We start from the raw sequence: 22,223 nt of genomic DNA, 5'->3' as shown, positions 1-22,223 counted from the left end.
TAGTATGACGCATTTTCGTTGTAACGCTGAATGACTAAACATATGTGTATTAAAATGTAAAAACGTCTTTTTAGTGAGAATGAAATATTTCAGAATCAGCTCTATCAGTGTTTTCTATCACGTTTTTATCCACACAAAAATACTGTTAATTTGATTACGTTGTATACTGTGTTTGGGTTGCGATGCTTGCGAAAAGTAAAAGATTCAAGGGGAAATTTGCTAAACTGTGTTTTCATAGCAACTGCCTAGTGCGTTTGGAATTTATGAATCCTACTATGGCTATTTAGGCAGAGGCCTGGCTTATGAATATGAATTAGAGCCGACTGACGTTGCTTAGTAACCTTTCTTGTGCATCCAGTTACGTAACCTAAGCACGGTTAATATTCAGGAGTCAGCTGATTAGAGGCCGCTAACGGCCTGCAGTTTAACCAATCACTTACGCCTACTGGCCTTACGGCACATTACCTAATTAATATTCATGAGCCCAGCCTTGCCCATAGTAGGAATGTGAAATTGTCCTGCCGGAAGTTGGTGTGTTTAGCGCAGCACCGCCGCCTCCGCAGATGACACACGCAGAGGAGGAGGTGACGGGGATTAGAGCTGCGCCTCATCATTAAAACAACATATCAGGAAAAATGGGAAATACGGACTCGAAGCTGAATTTCAGGAAGGCGGTGATACAGCTGACTACAAAAACACAGGTTTGTGTCTTTGCTGTTATGCGAGGCTGTTATTAGGAGCGTGTGTTTGTTTCCAGATGGAGCGCCTGCGCCGACCACCAGACCTCTGCAACACCTCACAATTGTTCAAATAACACCTTACTTCAGTTTTTCTACATATATATCTATATATATGTGTGTGTGTGTCTGTGTGTGGGGGTGGGCTGGGCACTGACTGGTGTTTCATTCAGATTAATGATGCTTGAGTTGCTTCTGGTGTGACAGGTGTCTTGTGTTTATATGTCAATATAATTCTGTTGCTCATTCATAGTGAACTGAGTCAAATATTTTTTAAAGAATTTAATATTATTGTAATACTTTATTATAATATTATTAAAAGTCTATAAATAGCTTGAAATTTTTAAAGATAAATCTGCGTAGCGCTAATTTGCATAATAGCTGTTTTTATTTTTTTAGTATTAAAAATAAACCTTACTAAAATAAAAGCTAAAGTTTTCATTTTTTATGTATACCATCTCTTTTAGATTTATATATATATATATATATATATATATATATATATATATATATATATATACGTTTTATGTTGAAAAAAATAGATATGAGGGGTAATAACATGACGTATGCTAGACCCCGCCCCTACTGACGTGATGTCTTAAGTTTTTTAACTGTCAGTCATCTAAAGATATTTTAATATTAAGGCAATATACCCCAGGAGAAATCTAACAAATAGATATCACCATAAGTCAATTAATTACATTAAGAATCGCAATCATTTTTTGTATTTGTATCAATTTTTCTCAATATTAAATTTAAATATGCAAATGATGCATTATCTAATTAGATATGCATTAATTTGCAAATATTTATATTGAAATATTTGGGATATCTCCATGAATCAGAAATTACTGTCAACAGTCGGAAGAATTTTTTATTTTTTTTTACCATGTTTTAAGGAGTAAAATGTTGTTTAAAATCAGGCAAATGAACAAAACCCTCAGTAAAACCCTTCAGAATATAGATAGGAATAAAACTGTAATCTTTTGTGCTGAAGTGGGGATTTCTGGAGCAGAAAAAAACTCAATTTCAGAAAACGACCTAAAGATATGTACACTGTAAAAAATAAAAAGTTGAGAAAACTTATAAGTTTAAGCCAACAAACTTCAGAAGATTTTTGAGTTTTCTCAACTTGTTTTTGTAGGAGATTTTTGAGTTTTCTCAACTTTTCGTTGTATAAACTGAATACAACAAGTTGAGAAAACTCAAAAATCTGCTGAAGTTTGTTGCCTTAAAGTCCACGTGAACCGGAAGTTGCAAACGACTTTTCTCCAGTGTTGTGAAGTGTTGTGACGTATTTCCAAGTGAAACGGAATATTGAATAGAGGGCAGAAGTAATCCATACGGCTCCATACGGGGTTAATAAAGGCCTTCTGAAGTGAAACAATGGTTTTTGTAGTAAAAATATTCATATTTTTTAACTTTATAAACTGGAGTCACTGACTTCCGTATGCAAGTCTAGTTCCAGCGGAAGAGTGACCTCTAACCTGACACATGACGTATTGATGAATGCTTTGCTTCAGAAGGCCTTTATTAACCTCCTGGAGCCGTGTGAATTACTTTTACGATGGATGGATGCTCTTTTTTGGGCTTCAAATTCTCAAGCCCCATTCACTCCCATTATAAAGCTTGGAAGAGCCAGTTTATTTCTAAATTGATCTCTGATTGTGTTCGTCTGAAAGAAGATAGTCATATACACCTAGGATGGCTTGAGGGTGAGTAAATTATGGGATAATTTTCATTTTTGCGTGAACTATCCCTTTAATCAAATATTGATGTGGTTTATGAATTCATTGTTTGGATCAGCCCAGCTGGTGTGTGTTGAAAGGATGTGCATATGTATTAAACCTGTATGGTCCTCACCCCCTCCATCCCAGCCCGTGGAGGCCACAGATGACGCGTTCTGGGATCAGTTCTGGTCGGATACTGCGACCAATGTACAGGATGTGTTTGCCCTGGTGCCGGCTGCTGAGATCCGAGCTGTGCGCGAGGAATCGCCCTCCAATCTTGCAACACTGTGCTACAAGGTAACAGCACCTGATACACAGTCATTCACCTGTAACAGTAACATGCAGTCTGTGCCTCATCAATAATAGCCAGTGACTGTGAGGATCTTAAAAATGTTGGTGGGACAGGAAAACAGCTGGTGCTTTCCCCTTCCTGTCTCAGTCCTTGCGCTTCCTGTTTGAGACTGCCCATCAGAAAGAAAACATGATTAGAGATATTCAGTCTTCAGGCTCACATGCAGGCAGACGAGAGAGAAGTGTTGTGTTACTGTGTCCTGGAGGAATGACGTCACACCATCAAGAGAGAGATTATATTGTGTGGCATTATTTGGAAATGATTTAGCTTGTATGCACATGTATGTGGCTCCAAAAAGTATCTGGCACTTGTGTGGATGTCTGAATAACACAAGATAACAAAGGGAATTTATTTCATAGAATGATAGTACAAACACACATGATGAATAAAAGATTAAACAAAATTAAGCTTTATAAATAAATGGTTTAGTATACACTGCTTTTTGAAAATTAGTGATCAGATTGCTGAATAAAATACTTTTATTCAGCAATTAGATGTTTTAAATTGTTTAAAAGGGACAGTAAAGGCATTTATGATTGTCACAGGTGGTTATATACATGTAGCTCACAAAGATGAAGGAATCAGGAAACAGACTTTAATTCAATAACTCACTGAACAACAGGTAGGAAAAACTCTGGGAAACAGATAACAAACCTCAACACACGGCTTAAATACACACCTTAACCCCAGAACACAGGCTTAAACACACAGGGACTAATAAGTAAATTGATAGACAACAGTTGAACTGAATAACTAATCAGTCACACAGGGAAATGGGGAAAAGACACAATGAGACATGGGAACAGAACAAACAATAATGTCACAAAAGATTTCTATTTCACATAATTGCTGTTCTTTTGAACTTTCAATTCATCAAATATAATTAATCACTGTTTCCACAGAAATATGAAGCAGCACAAAGGTTTCATCATTGATAATAATCAGAAATGTTTCTTGAGCATCAAATCAGCATATCAGAATGATTTCTGAAGGACCATGTGACTGAAGACTGGAGTAATGATGCTGAAAATTCAGCTTTGATCACAGGAATAAATTACATTTTTCCATTTGTTGGGTGGAGCTCATTACTAAGTAATTAATTACTGCATTTTAATTATTTAATTCCCTTGAAAAAGTAAAGGGATTACTCTTAATTTTTCTGTAATTTACAGTTACTTCTGATGTAATTGCATGTATAGATTTTAGAACAATATAAAACAATAGTGGATTTAATATCAAAATTTAATGTCTAATGTTAAAATATTTGTTTAATGTAATCTTATCACTTTAAATACTTTGGTTAGTTTAAGAATAACTTATGCAGTTTTATATTATTTATGTGGAAGAATTAATAGCTGTCAATCCTTGTATTGTTCAGCTGGTTGAAGATGATATGGCATTTAAAAAGTAATTAATGCAACACATTTTACAGAAAGTAATTAGAATCTAATTACAGATGTAATTAGTAGCTATGAAGTAATTAATTAACACTGATTGTAATAATATTTCAGTGTTACTGTTTGAATGTATTTTGTGATCAAATAAGCTTCTTTTGAAAACATCCTACAGACCCCAAACCTTTGAACTGTAGTGTAGTTCACTGTTCAAAACGTTTCTGTTAATTGAAATTAAAAGCTGAAATAACATAAAACGTAAACTAAGTGAAAATTAGAAACGTTAACATGGCAATAAACTGAAAAACTTTAAAATGAAGCACTAAAATTATGACCTGGAAATAAATTAAAAAGCTAACTAAAACTGAAATTAAATTAAACCTAAATAGAAATATATATATATATATATATATATATATATATATATATATATTGTTTTTAAAAAAAAACTAATAAAATAACACATAAAAGCATATAACGAAATGACAAAAAATTAAACTAAAATGAACATAACTAAAAATATAAAAATTAAAGCTTATTCAAAATATTAATAAATACTAAAATAACTATTTGTCTTATGTTTTGTGTTCTAGGACTATTATTTTGTATTTCATTTTGCCCTGTTCTTAGTGTTTAGTTCCTGTTTCCTTTGTTCTAGCCACCATTAGTTTCCATAGTTACCGATTATGTTCTTCACCTGTTCCTTGTTCAGTTAATTATCTACCTGTGCATTTATACTCCATAGTTCCCATTGTTCAGGGTCTGGTATTGTCTTTGTTTTAACACAGCTGGTATGTTTTTTTTTTTTTCTTTTCTTTTCTATTTTGAATAGTCTTCTTTGAAGACAATTATAAAAATAAAACAATAAAACTAACAATAAAACAAAGTGTTGTATTTAGATCCATCATCCGCCTACCGTGACAGTATGCCGTGCTTTGATATGTAGTTATTTAATACAGTGACATTCTAAAACTTTTAGACTGATTGCATGTTTTGGCGCCTCTTTATGTGTGTGTGGGTGTAGCGGGTGAAAGTGTTCATACTGTCTTCTGTATATGCTGACATGAGGGTATGTGTGTACCGTCACAGGCGGTGGAGAAGTTGGTTCAGGGCGCTGAGTCCGGCTGCCCCACAGAGAAAGAAAAGCAGATCGTGCTGAACTGCAGTCGAATGCTCACTCGAATCCTGCCCTACATCTTTGAAGACCAGGACTGGAGAGGGTTCTTCTGGTCCACCGTCCCTGGCGCTGGCAGAGCGGGGGTGAGGAGGACGATGATGCTCTAAATAATAACTGTTTAGTGCTATCAACTCAGTTTAAAACTGATATTCAGCCATGTAACTTCAAGCCTGTATTTAAGTGTTTTCAGAAATAGCAGTGTAGGATTACGAAACACTCTCAAATGAATGTCCCTCAGTATACAGTACATTCACATAAGCACATTTATGCATTTTCATCATGTCCTAGTTGTGGTTGGTTATTTGCTATAGGAGAAATCCAAACAAAAAAAAAAAAAGCCATTTTATAGATTTTAAATATTATAATCAAATTAGTGTTATAAACAGATACATTTTAATCATAGATAATAGGTAAAAAAAAAAAAAAAAAAAGTGATTTTTTTTTTTCCTCTGGATAGATGGATGATATGGAGGATGAGGATGAAGGGGCCCGTCCGCTTGCAGAGTCTCTCTTACTGGCTCTGGCTGACTTGCTTTTCTGTCCAGACTTCACTGTTCACAGCCACAAGAAAGGAAGACCTGTGAGTTCACCACTGTCTGACAAAATGCACAGTAAAGAAATGATACATTTTATTTTGTAGCCCATCATCTGTACAAGTTGTGTTTTTAGACAGTAAGGATTTAGGCCGTACCATAGTACTGAGACTGCTCTCATTAGAGTTACTAATGATTTGCTCTTATCATCAGATTGTGGTTGTATCTCTCTATTAGTGTTACTGGATCTTAGTGCTGCATTTGACACTATCGACCACAATATTCTTTTGAATAGACTCGAAAATTATGTTGGCATTCGTGGAATTACATTGGCATGGTTCAAATCATACTTATCTGACCGTTATCAGTTTGTAGTAGTAAACGAAGAGATGTCATATCGATCACAAGTTCAATATGGAGTACCGCAAGGCTCAGTACTAGGACCGTTGCTTTTCACTCTGTACATGCTACCCTTGGGAGATATTATTAGGAAGCATGGCGTTAGTTTTCACTGTTACGCTGATGATACTCAGCTCTAAATTTCTTCGCGCCCTGACGAAACTTACCAATTCACAAAATTAACGGAATGCATAGCTGATATAAAAAATTGATGACTAGTAATTTTCTACTATTAAAGGTGCAACATGTAAGAATTTTGCAGTAAAATAAACCAGTAAAATTTAATATGATATTCTAAAATCGATCTAGCTTACTGCAGTGTGTAACAAGTGTCTCACAGCAGCCGCTGAGCGAACGCACAGAGTGACGTTATAACATAATTTTCAACACACTTAAATGTGTCTAATATGATAAACAGTGCTGTGTTACCTCATACTCATGACCAGAAAAGTGGAAGCGGCGCCGACGACTGTGGCATAATAAAAGTTCCGCTGCTTGTGAGGTGTGTGTTGCGCAATCGCTCCAGTGGCCTCATTCAGCTCCCACAACACTCGGTCCTGCTCTGCTTCATACTACGTTAACGTTAATAATCACATCCATGAACATGATTTCTTCCCGAGTCCTATCCCGATTCTTTTGCACCAGCCGTTGAGGTGAAGACCACATGTCCCAAGATCATCATCAACACCTTTGTTTTGAATAAGCCTCTAGCGACCTCTAGTGGACAGAAATCTTACACACTGCACCTTTAAATTCAGAAAAAAAAAAAAAAACATTGGTTATAATTATTGGACCAAAACCTTTGCACATAATAACCTAGAATACTGTAGAATAGAACACTTGATGGCTGCTTTAAGTCTTCGTCATTAGTTAGTGCTTTTTGATACCAATCTTTCATTTGAAAGCCACATTTCTAGTATCTGTAAAACCGCATTCTTCCATCTTAAAAATATACCTAAACTATGACATATGTTCACAATATCAGATGCAGAAAGGTTAGTTTATGCGTTCATGACCTCAAGGCTCATTTATTGTAATGCTTTACTGGTTGTGATAATAGACATTGCATACAAAAATCTTGCTAATTACTTACAAAGCACTAAATGGTTTTGCTCCTCAGTGCTTGAGCGAGCTCTTAACGCATTATAGTCCTTCATGTTTATTGTGGTCTCAAAGTTCTGGCCAGTTGATCCTTTTTTCTATTTAGCACCCAAAGTAAACTATTTAAGCCTACATTTAAAATGTATTTATTTGAATTGCATATAAAATTTCCATCAATTTGGATTACACGTTTTAACATAAACTAATAAATGAAATAACAGTTAAGAAACAGGTAAGATTTCTGTAATGGTGCTAATAAACTGAATGTGTTTTCAATACACAATAACCAGGTTTATATATTTATCATCAATAAATACAATGTGTTTCAATCTTTCAAAAGCTAGCCACGTTTAACTATGTTTCACTTTTTAACTGAATAAATTTAATTGTTTTCGCAATGAACAGATTTATGCTGATTCTAAGAAATTTGATTAAATGTATTTTGAAAGTATAAAATCAAATAGATGGAAATGGTAGTTAATAATAAACTATGCCATGATTGTTGCAGTGCAGAAATCTTAAATGTATTTTACCTTTTTTTATGGCTGACAAATATGCATCACTTTAAGATTTTTATTATTATTTTTTACTGCGTTATCCAAAATGAATGGAAATTTGATACAAAATTCATGTGTTAGAAATGTATTAGAAATCTTAAATTTAGGACTAAATTTTTTTTAAGTGTTGCCATGACATCATCATCATCACCTGGCTCTGGTCTTTACCATTTATCCAGTCTTTATTATTTACCAATAACCAAGTGTCTGGCTAGCGCACTTTCCAGCAGAGTTTAGCTCCAAGCATGATCAAGTAAACTTGAACAAATTAATTAAAGTCTTCAGGATTAAGGAATTTAGTATTAAACATTTTACATAAGCATATTACTAAAACATATTACTCCACTTCAAATGGTACCATACGGTGTGAATATGAGAGTAATGAAATGCCCTTAGTTAATGTGTCTCAGTCTGTCTGTGTGCAGTTAGATCTACATTAAATTCAGATTGACTTTCTGTCATGTACAGGATTCGGTTGAGGACATGCAGTCACTGGACAGCTGTGAATACATTTGGGAGGCCGGAGTGGGCTTCGCTCAGTCCCCCCCACTCAACTACATCCACGATCTCAATAGGTAAGAGTGACTGGACTCCATTCCCAGCCAGGGCCAAATGTGTCTTTATTTGAGTTTCCATGGTGACCTTTTAATCAGTAACCACACAAGACATCTAAAAGCCCGGACCTGTTTTTCCAACCAAACGGATATTCAGATTAGCTAAACTGAGTAGTCTACATGCCCTCCAGTGTTCCTCCTCTGTGTGTCGTGTGTTTATAGGTCTGAGCTGCTGAGGTTACTGCTCACCTGTTTCTCAGAGGCCATGTACCTGCCGCCAACAGCAGAAAACAGTATCCTCAACCCCTGGGTCACTTTCTTCTGTTCTGCTGAAAACAGGTCAGGCTCCATATAACACGCAAAAGACAAACACTCCCCAATTAAACACCTGCAGACTTACGAGTGGTGTTTGCCAAGTCAAGCCTCTAATCCTGAGAATTAAACTGCATGTAAACTTCATTGTGGGTTCTTTTGATCTTGAAACCATCTAGCAACCACCCAGCACATCCTAGCAACTGTGTAGCAGCAGCCCACTAAAAACTACCCAGCTAACAGGGAATGTTTTCATAACTTTTGCTAAGGTTTTGGAAAGGTTCTCTCAAAGTTATGAACAAATGTTCCTCCAGTAACATTAATAAAACATTTGTTCAATGCTATGGGGTCTTTAGTAATGTTCTTAAGAGGTTAGCTTTGTTAGTTTGTAGAAGGTTTTTAGAAGGAAAACATCCTTTAGAATGTTCCAAGAATGACAACTAACTTCAAATGAATAAGGTTGTGTTTGATGTTTTTAAAGAACATCTTTATAAAGTGGGAAAGTTTTGTAGCCTGTCCCATAGAAAAAAACTTTTGAAGTCGCCATTATGGTGATCGGTGTTTCATGTAGTTGGATCCTTGACCCTTGATGGTTTTATTAGTTTTTCTCTGGCTACAGTATTATTGTGTTCAGAAAACATTTTTACTGCAGCAGAAGATTTTGACACAGAATAACATCAGATGATGTTGACGTCATCGTGAAGTGACATCATCGTGAAGTTGACGTCATCGTGAAGTGGTCTGATCCAATGTCACATGAGTTTTTTGATGCGCATTAAGAGATTTATTTGATAAATGTCTTCTTATCGGATAAAAAAAATAGCCGCCTCAATTAAGGGCATGAGTTTTATTTTAGAATTTATGTGCATCTTGGCGTTTCCATTCAGCGTTTAAAAAAAAAATAAAAAAAAATGACGTGATATCCCAACATTTGCATAAAAATAGGTAGACTAAAACATATCTATTGTGCTTCTAAAGTAAATGTATCTTGATTTAACAATGTTTAGATATTTTTACTGGAAAATAAGACAAGAACACAAAAAAACACACGTTTGCAGTGAACACCTTAGCATCTAACTAACAACACCCCGGCAACCATCCAGAACTCTCTAGTAACTTCATCGCTATTACAACCGCCCGAGCATCTAGGCGTGGAGTTTCATCACTCACATTGTCTTCAGCAATATAAAAGTGTAGAAAACATTGACAGTCTGTCTTTCTCACAGACATGCTCTGCCTCTCTTCACCTCCCTGCTGAACGTGGTGTGCGCTTATGACCCGGTGGGTTATGGGATCCCCTACAACCACCTGCTCTTCTCCGACTACCGTGAGCAGCTGGTGGAGCAGGCCGTGCAAATCCTCATAGTGACCCTGGAGCATGAGGGTGGACAGCCGTACCGCCCACCCTCCCCCTCCAGCATGGAAGAGCAGGACGTAAGCACACCACACCCCATAATGTACACAACACCCACCCACATGGAGTAAAGTCAAAGGAACGGCTAAAAACTTGGTCTACTGATAATTGTGTGAGCTATACCTTCTCTTTTTCTCTTTATTCATAGTCTGTTGGGCCTAACAACCTCTTCGTGAATTACCTGTCCAGAATTCACAGGGAGGAGGTATGGAGATACTTCATCTTAGGATATGTCAAGAAAATACAAAAGCATTGTTCTCTTGATGTGTGAGCTGGTTTTCCTTGTGTATGCAGGATTACGACTTTGTGCTGAAAGGATTGGCACGTCTGCTGACCAACCCACTCACTCAAACATACCTGCCCAACTCAACCAAAAAGATCCAGTTTCACCAGGAACTGCTGGTCCTTTTCTGGAAACTCTGTGACTTCAACAAAGTAAGAGATTGGGTACTTCAATACAGTCAGCTCCAGAACATGCCGGTCAATGATTCACACATAATCCCTGCATTTTCTCTTACAGAAATTCCTGTTCTTTGTGCTGAAGAGCAGTGATGTGTTGGACATATTAGTGCCTATTCTGTTTTACCTGAATGATGCCCGAGCCGACCAATGTAAGTGTGCTGAATGGAAGTTTTTGAAGGGATAGTTGAAGATCCCTCTCATTCTTCATGCCCATCTATTAAAGGTTCATGCAACCAAAACTTTCACGCATTAAAAAGTATAAAATTACAATGTAAAAGTAATCCATATGAATCAAATGGTTTAATCCAAGTCTTCTGAATAGACACAATTGCTTATGTTAAAGAGATCGAATTTGGGTCAATTTAATTGCAGCCTTGATGACCATAAGAGACTTCTTTCAAAAACATTAAAAATAGCAATTTGTCCAAACTTTTAACCGGTACTGTATTTATATGCACGAGGAAAATGTGTAATATATCACAAACAGAACAACTTGAATCATTCTGTTTATACAGTATGTTAACTCAAACTTTCCCACCTTTTTAGCTTTAAAATGAATCTTAAAGGAACACTCCACTTCTTTGAAAATAGGCTCATTTTTCCAGCTCCCCTAGAGTTAAACAGTTGACTTTACCATTTTCTAATCCATTCAGCCAATCTCTGGGTCTAGCGGTACCACTTTTAGCTGCAGCTTAGCATAGTTCATTGAATCTGATTAGACCATTAGCATCTCGCTCAAAAATGACCAAAGAGTTTCAATATTTTTCCTATTTAAAACTTGACTCTTCTGTAGTTGCATTGTTTACTAAGACCGACGGAAAATGAAAAGTCGCGATTTTCTTTGCTCTCATTCCGGCGTAATAATCAAGGAACTTTGCTGACGTGGGTGCAGCAGACGCAATGATATTATGCAGCGCCTGTGACCCCCTGCTTGCACAGGGAGCGTGACTTGCAACCATGGAGACATTTGTGAGTGACACTGCGTAATATCATTGCGCCTGCTGCACTCATGGTACGGCAGCAAAGTTCCTTGATTATTACGCTGGAATGAGAGTATAGTTCCTAGCCATATCGGCCCAGAAAATCGCAACTTTTCATTTTCCGTCGGTCTTAGTACACGATGTAACTACAGAAGAGTCAAGTTTTAAATAGGAAAAATATTGAAACTCTTTGGTCATTTTTGAGCGAGATGCTAACGGTCTAATCAGATTCAATGAACTATGCTAAGCTATGCTAAAAGTGGTACCGCTAGACCCGGAGATCGGCTGAATGGATTCGAAAATGAGCAGTTGGAAAATGAGCCCATTTTCAAAAAAAGTGGAGTGTTCCTTTAAGGACTCGCCATCCTTGGTCTTGTGACAATAAATGATAAAAGTACTTCCTTGAAGTGACTACGACGTGTACCCTTCACAAACAGTCTTGTGGAAGGGTCCTTTGCGAAGAGTTTCAGTTGTTCACTTTCATTTGGAACGCCCCTACAAATGGCGTTCCCCTCCTGAAGTGTCCTTCAAGGGCACAGAAACATCATTTGGAATTGGCCCCGTGTCTCTTCAGAAGACTTGGTTTAAGCTGAACATTTTGAAACATCAAGACTTTGGTGAGAAATCTCTCATGTTTCATTACAAATTCATTAGTTTCACAAAGATGAACGAAAGGAAGGAACAACATGAGGGTGAGTAATTGATAACAGCATTTTCATTTTTGGTGAACTGTCCCTTTAAGGGTGACACTTTATTTATTTTTTCCACTGAAGTCCATTTATAAAGATTTTATGAGAATGTTCACCCTCTCTGACCCTTGGATTTAAATAGGTTGTTTTTGTTGCTGTACCTTTTAAGATCGCTAATATGTAACTTCTGTTATGATTCTGTCTGTCGAGCACTTGATGATGTTATTGTGTATGTTGAACTTCAGCACGGGTCGGTCTCATGCACATCGGTGTATTCATTTTGCTGCTGCTGAGTGGAGAGAGGAACTTTGGTGTGCGTCTGAACAAGCCGTACTCTCTTCATGTCCCTATGGACATCCCTGTGTTCACAGGCACACATGCTGACCTGCTCATTGTGGTGAGACTTTAGTTTAGCCTGCTTTAGTTTTGCAATTCACACGAAAAAAAAAAAAAAAAAAAATTGCGTCTGTTTCGAACAGAAACGTATAAGGTGTTTTTAAATCTCTAAAAACTTATGTCTGAAGGTTTTCCACAAGATAATAACCAGTGGACATCAGCGTTTACAGCCTCTCTATGACTGCTTGCTCACTATTGTGGTGAATGGTGAGTAATAACAGTGTCTGGGTTTGCACAGGGCTTTACTTGGATTCAGTTTTCATGATGTTGTTATGTCACACAAAAAAACGGAGGTGACACTTTTTTCTTTCATGTGCTAAGAGACTAAATGATTTATCCCACTTAGGGTGAGGCTATTTTCCTCAAAGAGAACAAGTCCAGTCGGTTTCCTGAGATCAAAAAGGCCTTTATTTGAAATGGAATGATTGGTTTATTGTAGAATAAATACTTACTGTAAAAAAAAAAAAAGTTTAATCTCTGAAGTTTGGTGCATGACATTCAGGTGTTGTGTAATTGTTGTCCTCTGTCACATAACACCTTGTCCTTGTTTAGTGTCTCCCTACCTAAAGAGTCTTTCCATGGTTGCGGCCAACAAGCTCCTACATCTTCTGGAGGCGTTCTCCACCAACTGGTTCCTGTTTTCTGCACCTCAGAATCACCATCTGGCTTTCTTCTTGCTGGAGGCCTTCAATAATATCATTCAGTACCAGTTTGATGGTGAGATCGACACTCTCGTTCATCTTTGCCAGATAAATTCTAATTTTGTAGGAGCCTTTTTAGACAGTCTCTTGCCAAATCTCCCAACTCTGTTCATAGAAGTCCATGTGACACTCTTGCAGATTATTGATGGAAACTCTTGTACATGCTGTGGTCGTACTTCTACTGAAAGGTTATATAAAGATGACCAGGGTCAGAAATGACCTTATCCATTAAGGGCCAATATTCAGGTTAATATCTGCTAACACTTTATTTTGATGCTCCAACAGACATTCTACTGACTGTAAGTAACTTTGCATCTACATGTCATCGTAATCTACTGAACCGATCCCTAACACCTTTACCTAACAGTCTACGACAGTCTACTAATACTCTGAGTTAGTTGACATGTAGTTGCAAAGTTACTTATAGTTAGTAAAGATTAAACTATTGAAATAAAGTGTAACCAAAACTGTGTTTCAAACTGGGAATAAATTATACACATAAAGCAAGCCAAGAATGTTCCCCTTCACTGAAGCGCTCCATGACTTCAGTCTAGCTCGAGTTCTGCACTCTCGCAAAACCTCTGATTATAATCACTAAAACTATCAACACTGTAAAATGAATCTTTTACTTACATCATATCTGAACTTATTGTTTATGATGAAAGAATTCAGCCAGTAAACAAACTCCATTTTCAGCTGAAACTAATGTAAACGCCTCTGATTGGTCACTGCATTCATAAGCTTAACAGAAACGTGTGATTGGTTATAATGCTCAACACTGCACAAAAAAAAAAAAAAAGAAATCCAATGCAACGTGAGTAGATCTAAATGTAATCAACACTTTTTAATTCATTTTCACATTTCATTTTAATTGCGACAGCAGTAATAGATTTAGTTCAATTGTGCAGGGTAATTTTTTGCCCCTTTATTTCGAATTTGGGGGGCATTTTTGTTTCTTTTGCTGGAATTTTTGCCCCAAGCCCCCATTGATTTCCAGCCCTGACCCCAACTCTGATAATGTTTTGATCAGGTAACTGTAATTTGGTATACGCCATCATTCGGAAGCGCAACGTCTTTCATCAGCTGGCCAATTTGCCCTCCGACCCTGCAACCATTCAGAAGGCCTTGCAGAGAAAGAGGAAATCTCCAAACGCTATTTCTCGGACCAGCTCACAGGAGACGGTGTCCATGGAGGGCTCACGGCCGGCTGTGCCTGCTGAGCCCGGCACTCTGAAGGCCAGTCTGGTGGCCATACCAGGTAGCTCTGCTTATTGGTGTGTTTACTGACTTATGTACTGCATATTAAATGGTAGTATTATTCAGTGTTGGGGGTAAAGCATTACAAGTAATGTGAGTTGTGTAATCAGATTACTTTTTTCAAGTAACTAGTAAAGTAACGTATTACTTTTAAATTTACAAAAAACAATCTGAGTTACTTTTTCAAATAAGTAATGCAAGTTTTCTCATTTATTGACTATAACTGAGAGAGATTATGAATAAGTGCATGTGCTGTGTGAGCATGATACTTATTGTAGTTCGAAAGTAAATGTGAGCATTTACTCATCTTACTTGAGTAAAAACAGTGAAATGTAAACTCAGAATATTACGCAAACCTGCAATAGTTAAATATGTTAAATAACACAAAAATATACTTTATGTATTTAATCTCACTTTATTAACCTTTGCTGCTGACCTTCGATGATCCAATTCAACCTTACTAATAATCAAAAATGACTTTGGATAAACATCACATTTGTGTTTATTCTTCTCTGGTCCAGAACAGCAGCACAGCTGAAAGTTTTGTTTGAGCTGCGCCCTCTACTGTACAGGCGTGAATTTGCACTTCCTTCAGACTGAAGCTTATTCATTTCACTTTTAGTGAGAAGGGGCTAAAAACAAGCAAGCAAGCCAAGCCCAGTTATTAAAAACAAGCAAGCAAGCCCACCCCAGGTGAAAAAAGTAACTTAACACATTACTTTCCATAAAAAGTAACTAACACAGTTACTTTTAGAGAGTAACGCAATATTGTAATGCATTACTTTTAAAAGTAACTTTCCCCAACACTGGTAATAATGAAGACCAGCTATTATGTGATAGTGGCACTTCATTGAAGACAGGTTAACTCTCTTTAGGCATTGATAAACTGACGGAGAAGTCCCAGGTTTCAGAAGACGGTACTATGATAGCAGTGCCACAGGCTGAATCCCCACAAACCCCTGAACACAGCGCTGCAGCTGGAACCAGCGACACAGAGTCCATATCAGGAAGAGACAATGAGGTCAGAGGAGCAGACGCACAATCACGTTCACTAGTTGCTTTCGAAGGTGATAACAGTGATGTCTCTTGCCAGGATGTCTTCTACACTGAGGCAGAGATGGCAAGAAGACGTCTGTCCAGCTCATCGTCATCTGTCAGCCACTGGAATCCTAAGCCAGACTGGGTAAGAAAACCTTCATTACCACAGCCATTATGATTAGTGTCCTGCCGAATGGTTTTAAACTGGAAATTGTTAGCCATGTGTCATTTTACCCTTGAGTTAAAAAAAAAAAAAAAGGGAAAAAAAAAAAGTTTTTTTTTTTTTTGACACACCCTCACATGATTCCACACCTGTATGTTTCAGCAAACTCTTTGACAGACAGGGCTAAATAAAGATCCTTCTAATGTTGTTCCCTTTTGTTTTGCATGGGAAAAATAACAGCATACAGGTTTGGAACAACACGAGGGCAGAGTTTTGCTTTTTGGGTGATTTTAGTACTTTAACATACAGTAGTCCAGTTATCTTATTCCATGTTTATGGAATAATTTTTTCTTACATATATAACAGGTTAATAACATTGATTGTACTACGGAGCTGTTGAGTCTGATTGGTTGATGAACATTCTAAAGTGTGCAGATATTTTCCAGTAGATGCACAGCTAAAGTAGTTCCAGGCAGGTTTTGACCGCATTACATGTTCCTATCACTTTGTCAAATGATTTCACTTATTTCAGCAAATGAACCAAAACCCACAAAGACACTGAACAAGTAAATAAACATAACAAACAATATGATAAAAATGACAAACTGTATCCACGTTTTCCCTACAAAATTACGCTTCATGATCTATGGAAATCACGCTGTCTTTCTCCCACTCGCTCTACCATACAGCGCACAAAAACACACAGAGGAAAACATTCACGCTCAGAAACTTGTTCTCAGTACTGCCTTGTGACTATCAATAAAATATTTTCGCATCTGCAAAACCATGTGATGTTTCTCAGTATCGAGGTTGTAACATCACAGTTCTTGAAGCAGTTAAACTCAAACTCAAACTCAAGATCCAAACTGCTCCCAAACACTTTTGAGAAACACGCAGACTTTGGTAATTCACACATGCCTAAGCAATCAAAGGAATCAGTCTCTTTCCAATAACTGCATTAATCTGCATATCAGTGTCTCAAGTCTCCATTACTAAAAAAAAAATAAAAAAATCTACTTTTTGAGTTGTCTTTTTGCATTGAACAAAGACTTTAGTTAAATGAAAGTAAGGTAAACTTAAGTTTTCAGTACCAAAGTTCATATTTATTTAATCTAATTTGGCTTATTTTCTTAGTTCAACCAAATAAATAATTCTTATAATTGTAAATTATTGTATTTTTAATTAATTAAGAAATAATAGAGGTTAGATGTTTTATTGAAAATATTTTCTTTTGAAGCCACCATTATGGTGATCTGTGTTTGCTTTAGTTTGTCTCTTTACCCTTGACTTTTTAACATTTAGTTTTTATCTGGCTGGTATGTATGTTGTAAACTGTGTGTTTATAGGACACATTTATTATGGAAAAGACAGCCAACATGTGTACACCTAATAAAAGAGGAATCAAAACAATTCTCAGTAGATCATATCAGTTTCATATCATATATCAAATTTGATCACCCTGAAAAAATGAAACCACCATGTAATTTATTTGAAGTGCATGTTTATATTGGTGTAATCAAAAAGCATGGTTTTATATTGGTTTAAACTTGTTTTGTTCAGTGCATCTAAAAGCACATAACACTCCCCTTAGAAAAAAATTTTTTTATTAACGCAGAAACACAAACTGGCTAGCTTTACTGACGGCAGGAATTATTGTCAGTTTTAGTTATTTAACAGTTGTTATACAACAGAAAATATGATGCTTGTTTTAAAAAGACATCACAATAAACATTAAGCTGTTTGTTTTTTAATTGTTTTTGTAATTTGTAATCAAAATATCATAACTTGATCTTGTAGTGAAATGCCAGACTTCTCTAGGATGACGTACGCGGCACTTCTCCAATCATCTAGGTCACTTAAACCCGCCCCTGAAATCTTGTGTTCATCTGCCTCGACGCCCACATTTCAACATCCAATCAACAACAAATGCACAGAACCACATTCCCACCTTACATTTTTTCTTTGTCGATAACCTGTTACACGGTTACATCACAATATGGAAGAAAAGATGTGTCAATGCTTCCGTTTCATCAAGGCTTTTAGAACAACCCTTAGCTAATAATTTTAAGTCTAAAAAACCCTCTCTTCACTCAAATCACAGGTCCTGTCCTGGAAGAGCAAACTCCCATTGCAGACGATCATGCGCTTGTTACAAGTACTGGTGCCACAGGTGGAAAAAATCTGCATTGACAAGTAAGAGGAGAGTTTGTCATTTGATAGTTGCATGTAGTTTGATTTGCTGCTGTGACATATGACAATATGTTCTTGCATCAGGGGTCTAACGGATGAATCTGAGATACTGAAGTTTCTTCAGCATGGCACTCTAGTGGGTCTGCTGCCCGTGCCCCATCCCATTCTCATCCGGAAATACCAGGCCAATGCAGGAACTGCCATGTGGTTTCGCACGTACATGTGGGGAGTCATTTACTTGCGGTTAGTATGACATTACAGTCGGTGGTTTTCTTGGTTGGTGTTTTCTGGGCATGAAATCGTATGCATACTATTAAAAAAAAAAAAAAAAAAAAAAATGTTTTCATAATGCACAAAGTTATGTCATGAAACTCTAGAGGGCACAGGCTAATAGGTCCTCAACTCAATCTGCTTGCAATCACATCATTCTCTATAGGGCACAGCTGTTTGACTCCTGCTGTATCAGTAGCCAATGAGCTTGCTGCTTAAAGGGTTAGTTCACCCTAAAAATGAAATTTCTGTCATTAATTACTTAACCTCATATCGTTCCACACCCTTAAGACCTTTGTTCATCTTCGGAATACAAATTAAGATATTTTTGATGAACTCCAAGAGATTTTTATTTTTTTAATCTTCTATTGAAAGCAACGAAATTACCACATTCAAGGTCCAGAAAAGTAAAACTTTGGTATGGGGAACACATTCACTATTAACTATGACTTTTGCCTCAATAAACTCTTAATTTTCTGGTTCTTAATAGTTAGTAAAGTAGTTGATGTAGCGTTTAAGTTTAGGTATGGGGTTGGATTTAGGAATATATGGTCATGTAGAATAAAAGGGTTAAAGGATTAGTTCACTTTCAAATAAAATTTTCCTGATAATTTACTCACCCCCATGTCATCCAAGATGTTCATGTCTTTCTTTCTTCAGTCGAAAAGAAATGAAGGTTTTTGATGAAAACATTCCAGGATTATTCTTCTTATAGTGGACTTCAATGGCCTCCAGACAGTTGAAGGTCAAAACTACAGTTTCAGTGCAGCTTCAAAGGGCTTTAAACGATACCAGACGAGGAATAAGGGTCTTATCTAGTGAAGCGATCGGTCATTTTCGAAAAAAATACAACTGTATATGCTTTACAAACACAAATTATCACCTTGCACGTGCTTCCGCTTTCTGTATTCGTAAGTAGAATAGACCCTTTTCACATGACGTCACACAGCTTCCGTTAGGACTCGATGCAGTGTATCCTCATTTCCGTCAGCATAGTGGAATACTAGCGCGACTCGAATGAAGTGCACTCAATAGTTGTACATATGCCACAAATGTGGTTAAAGGATGACTGTAGTCGCCTAATTTCATGTAAATTCAAAGCGAGGTGTTTGGCAGATCTCAAACTTACCGATCGGCGCGATTTGCTGCTTGAAGTCGGAGGAGTTGAATACGTAACGTAACTGAAGCCATACACTTTCTGCTGCCCGTATCTTGCAAACTTTGCTGTCTTTAATGCAGTTGCAGATGAAGCTGTTTATATTTGTGAAATAAACGCATGTTTCCAACATTTACGTGCAGTAAAAAAACTTCTCATTCAAAGCTTAATGTACTAATTTCAGTGCCTACAGGCCTATATACAATGAAGATCAACATTAGCCATTCTTTTTAAATATCAAAGTCTATTTTCCCACTTTTATTCGATATGACATACATAATAATACAAATTGTGTTTAATATAATACTATTTCTACATGTAGACTGTTAATGTTGTAAAAACTGACTCACGTGCATGGCATTTTTACCATAGTAAAAAAAACATCGTCATCATTAATCTCTTTATTGCAGAACAAGATCTTCGCATACAAAAATATACAGAGGATTTACAACAGTACTCATTGTTATAGCAGCAATAAATGAACGAAATCAAATTATTTCTCCATGGAATAACATGAACACATAGGCTACTTCCGTTTGTATTTTCAATACACTTCTTACAAATTAATATATTGCAGTTTAAACTGGTGTAAAATGATCTAAAATCTTCACACCATTAATTCTTCGGAGTAATATATGTGGATGTGCTACTTTCAGGTGTCCGTTACTCGTAAAAAAATCTCACAAGATCAATACCGTTATCATAGCCTACCAATTTCTAAAAATAGAGATTTGTTTTTAAAGACAGTATTCTTGTTATTCCAAATAGGCTTACATATTTGTGTGGACACACAATCGTTGTGATAAACTCTGATAGCAATTCAAGGACAACATTGCTAAAGTTTCTGCTCGCGGAAAACCCTAACCAAGGCAGTTACAGAAAGGAAATAATAAATATTATTACCAGAAGAACATGACTGTGCAAATCCTTGACATAAACAGTTTCGCATTTAAAGTTATTAAAGCATTGTCCCGAGTAGTCGCCGGCGCGAAGGTACGACGGAACAACTGATACACTGCTTTGCGGATAGGCGGAAGTTAACTGACGTCATTGTGAAAAGGGTCTATAGGGAAGGTGTAGGACATACAGCGTAAGCTTTTTGAAGAATGCGGAAAGCAGAAACGTCTCGGTTACGTATGTAACATATGTAACCCTCGTTCCCTGAAGGAGGAAACGGAGACGTATGTCAGCAGTGACCGACGAATTGATATCCCAATTCGTAGGTCACTACTGACGTACGTCAAACGTGACCATCTGAAAGAGAACCATGACATGGGGGTCATCCAAGATGGGGGTAAGTAAATTATCAGGAAAATTTTATTTAAAAGTGGACTAATCCTTTAATATGTGCTTTATAAGCACTATTTAACAGCCAGTATGCAAGCTAATAAGCCACTAGTTGAAAGTTAATTGTTCCCCATACTAAAGTGTTACCACATTTATTTATTTATTTTTAAAAAAGACTTTCTTTTTTTTTTATTTTGAAGTGAAATATGTCCGGGATGTGTGCTTGGCATGTTAAATTAGTTTCAGCCAAGTAAACAGAATACATTTGTGAGTTTAACATTGTTTTTCCTCTAACTGTAGTAATGTGGATCCGCCTATCTGGTACGACACCGACGTGCGTCTCTTTGAGATCCAGAGGATGTAAAAATGAGCTGTAACCTGTCGGTCACTGAGAACCCGCAGACTTCATCTTGCCTTGTCATTTTGCTTTAACCCGTTCCACTTCCCCAGAGAAGAGGCGACACGTCCTTGACTGTGAGACTTCACGAGAAGTGCCCATGGCTGCCAGTCGGCCTGTCAGTGGTCTGTTTGTTCTGGCTGGTGTGATGATGATAACGCGTCTATATATAAACCATGCGCTCTGATAGTAAAAAGCATACTGTGTTCAGCAGCTTAGGCAGCCCAGACACGTGAAACTCTCTCACTGTGGTTTTTATAGGATTAAAGTGCTTATTATAAGAAGGAATACTATTTATCGCACCGAAAACCTTGTGAATAATTTCTAGGTTGTTAGAAGTTATCAAGAGCATTGACAAAGACCTTTGGATTGTATTAATATCACCACAAGAGGGTGATATTGCTGAATCCTTTTCTTTTTTCTTTTTTTTTTTTTTTTTGTTACCCTTATGCATTTACATACTTTTACTCCCAATTTTCACTAAAGTCTAGAATGAAGAATAGCTGGGAGAAAAATCAAAAGCTGGTTTAGATGAATTCCACCAGTATTCATATACATCATGAAAATGTACACAAAAAAAATGTTGTTTCCAAAGTATTATATAGCGGTTGTTTGATGGTATATCAATATCTCTATTTTTGTCTGCATATCAGTTTTGCTAATAAGATACTGTAAATATTGCTTGATGTTTAAAGTAGAACCACTGGCTACATATATGAAAAATATGATAAACTATCCAATGTTGTCAAATGGCAGAAGATTAGCTTGTGGTTTCTGCATATGTTCATCATATTGTTAAAGTGCCGATAACTGTAAACAGAATGTTTTTCTTGATTTGTGGCAGTATTTATAAGAGAGCTTGTGGAGCAGATCAAGACATTGCATTTGTACTTGTATTTTAATGTTTGTGTATTTGTGCAAAATTTGTCCCAATATATTGAGAGGATGTAGAGTACAAAAACACACTTTTCACTGTA

At 36.7% G+C, this 22,223-nt stretch overlaps 1 protein-coding gene across 1 annotated transcript; it reads left to right on the top strand.

Moving 5' to 3' along the window:
• The first annotated feature begins 6 nt into the window (after window positions 1–6).
• hid1a (HID1 domain containing a) lies at window positions 7–22,211 on the top strand. Its single transcript, XM_048181898.1, has 19 exons — window positions 7–701; window positions 2,615–2,764; window positions 5,303–5,473; window positions 5,848–5,970; window positions 8,449–8,555; window positions 8,757–8,873; window positions 10,073–10,280; window positions 10,409–10,465; window positions 10,555–10,695; window positions 10,781–10,871; window positions 12,637–12,788; window positions 12,916–12,994; window positions 13,340–13,504; window positions 14,519–14,746; window positions 15,621–15,766; window positions 15,839–15,928; window positions 18,048–18,139; window positions 18,221–18,379; window positions 21,150–22,211. The coding sequence occupies exons 1-19, from the start codon at window positions 636–638 to the stop codon at window positions 21,211–21,213; spliced, it is 2,406 nt and encodes an 801-aa protein (XP_048037855.1). The 5' UTR covers window positions 7–635; the 3' UTR covers window positions 21,214–22,211.
• Window positions 22,212–22,223: the final 12 nt, after the last annotated feature.

This window comes from Megalobrama amblycephala, linkage group LG1 (genome assembly GCF_018812025.1).
Source record: "Megalobrama amblycephala isolate DHTTF-2021 linkage group LG1, ASM1881202v1, whole genome shotgun sequence".
Taxonomy (NCBI): domain Eukaryota; kingdom Metazoa; phylum Chordata; class Actinopteri; order Cypriniformes; family Xenocyprididae; genus Megalobrama; species Megalobrama amblycephala.
This window is presented reverse-complemented; position numbering and strand designations above follow the sequence as displayed.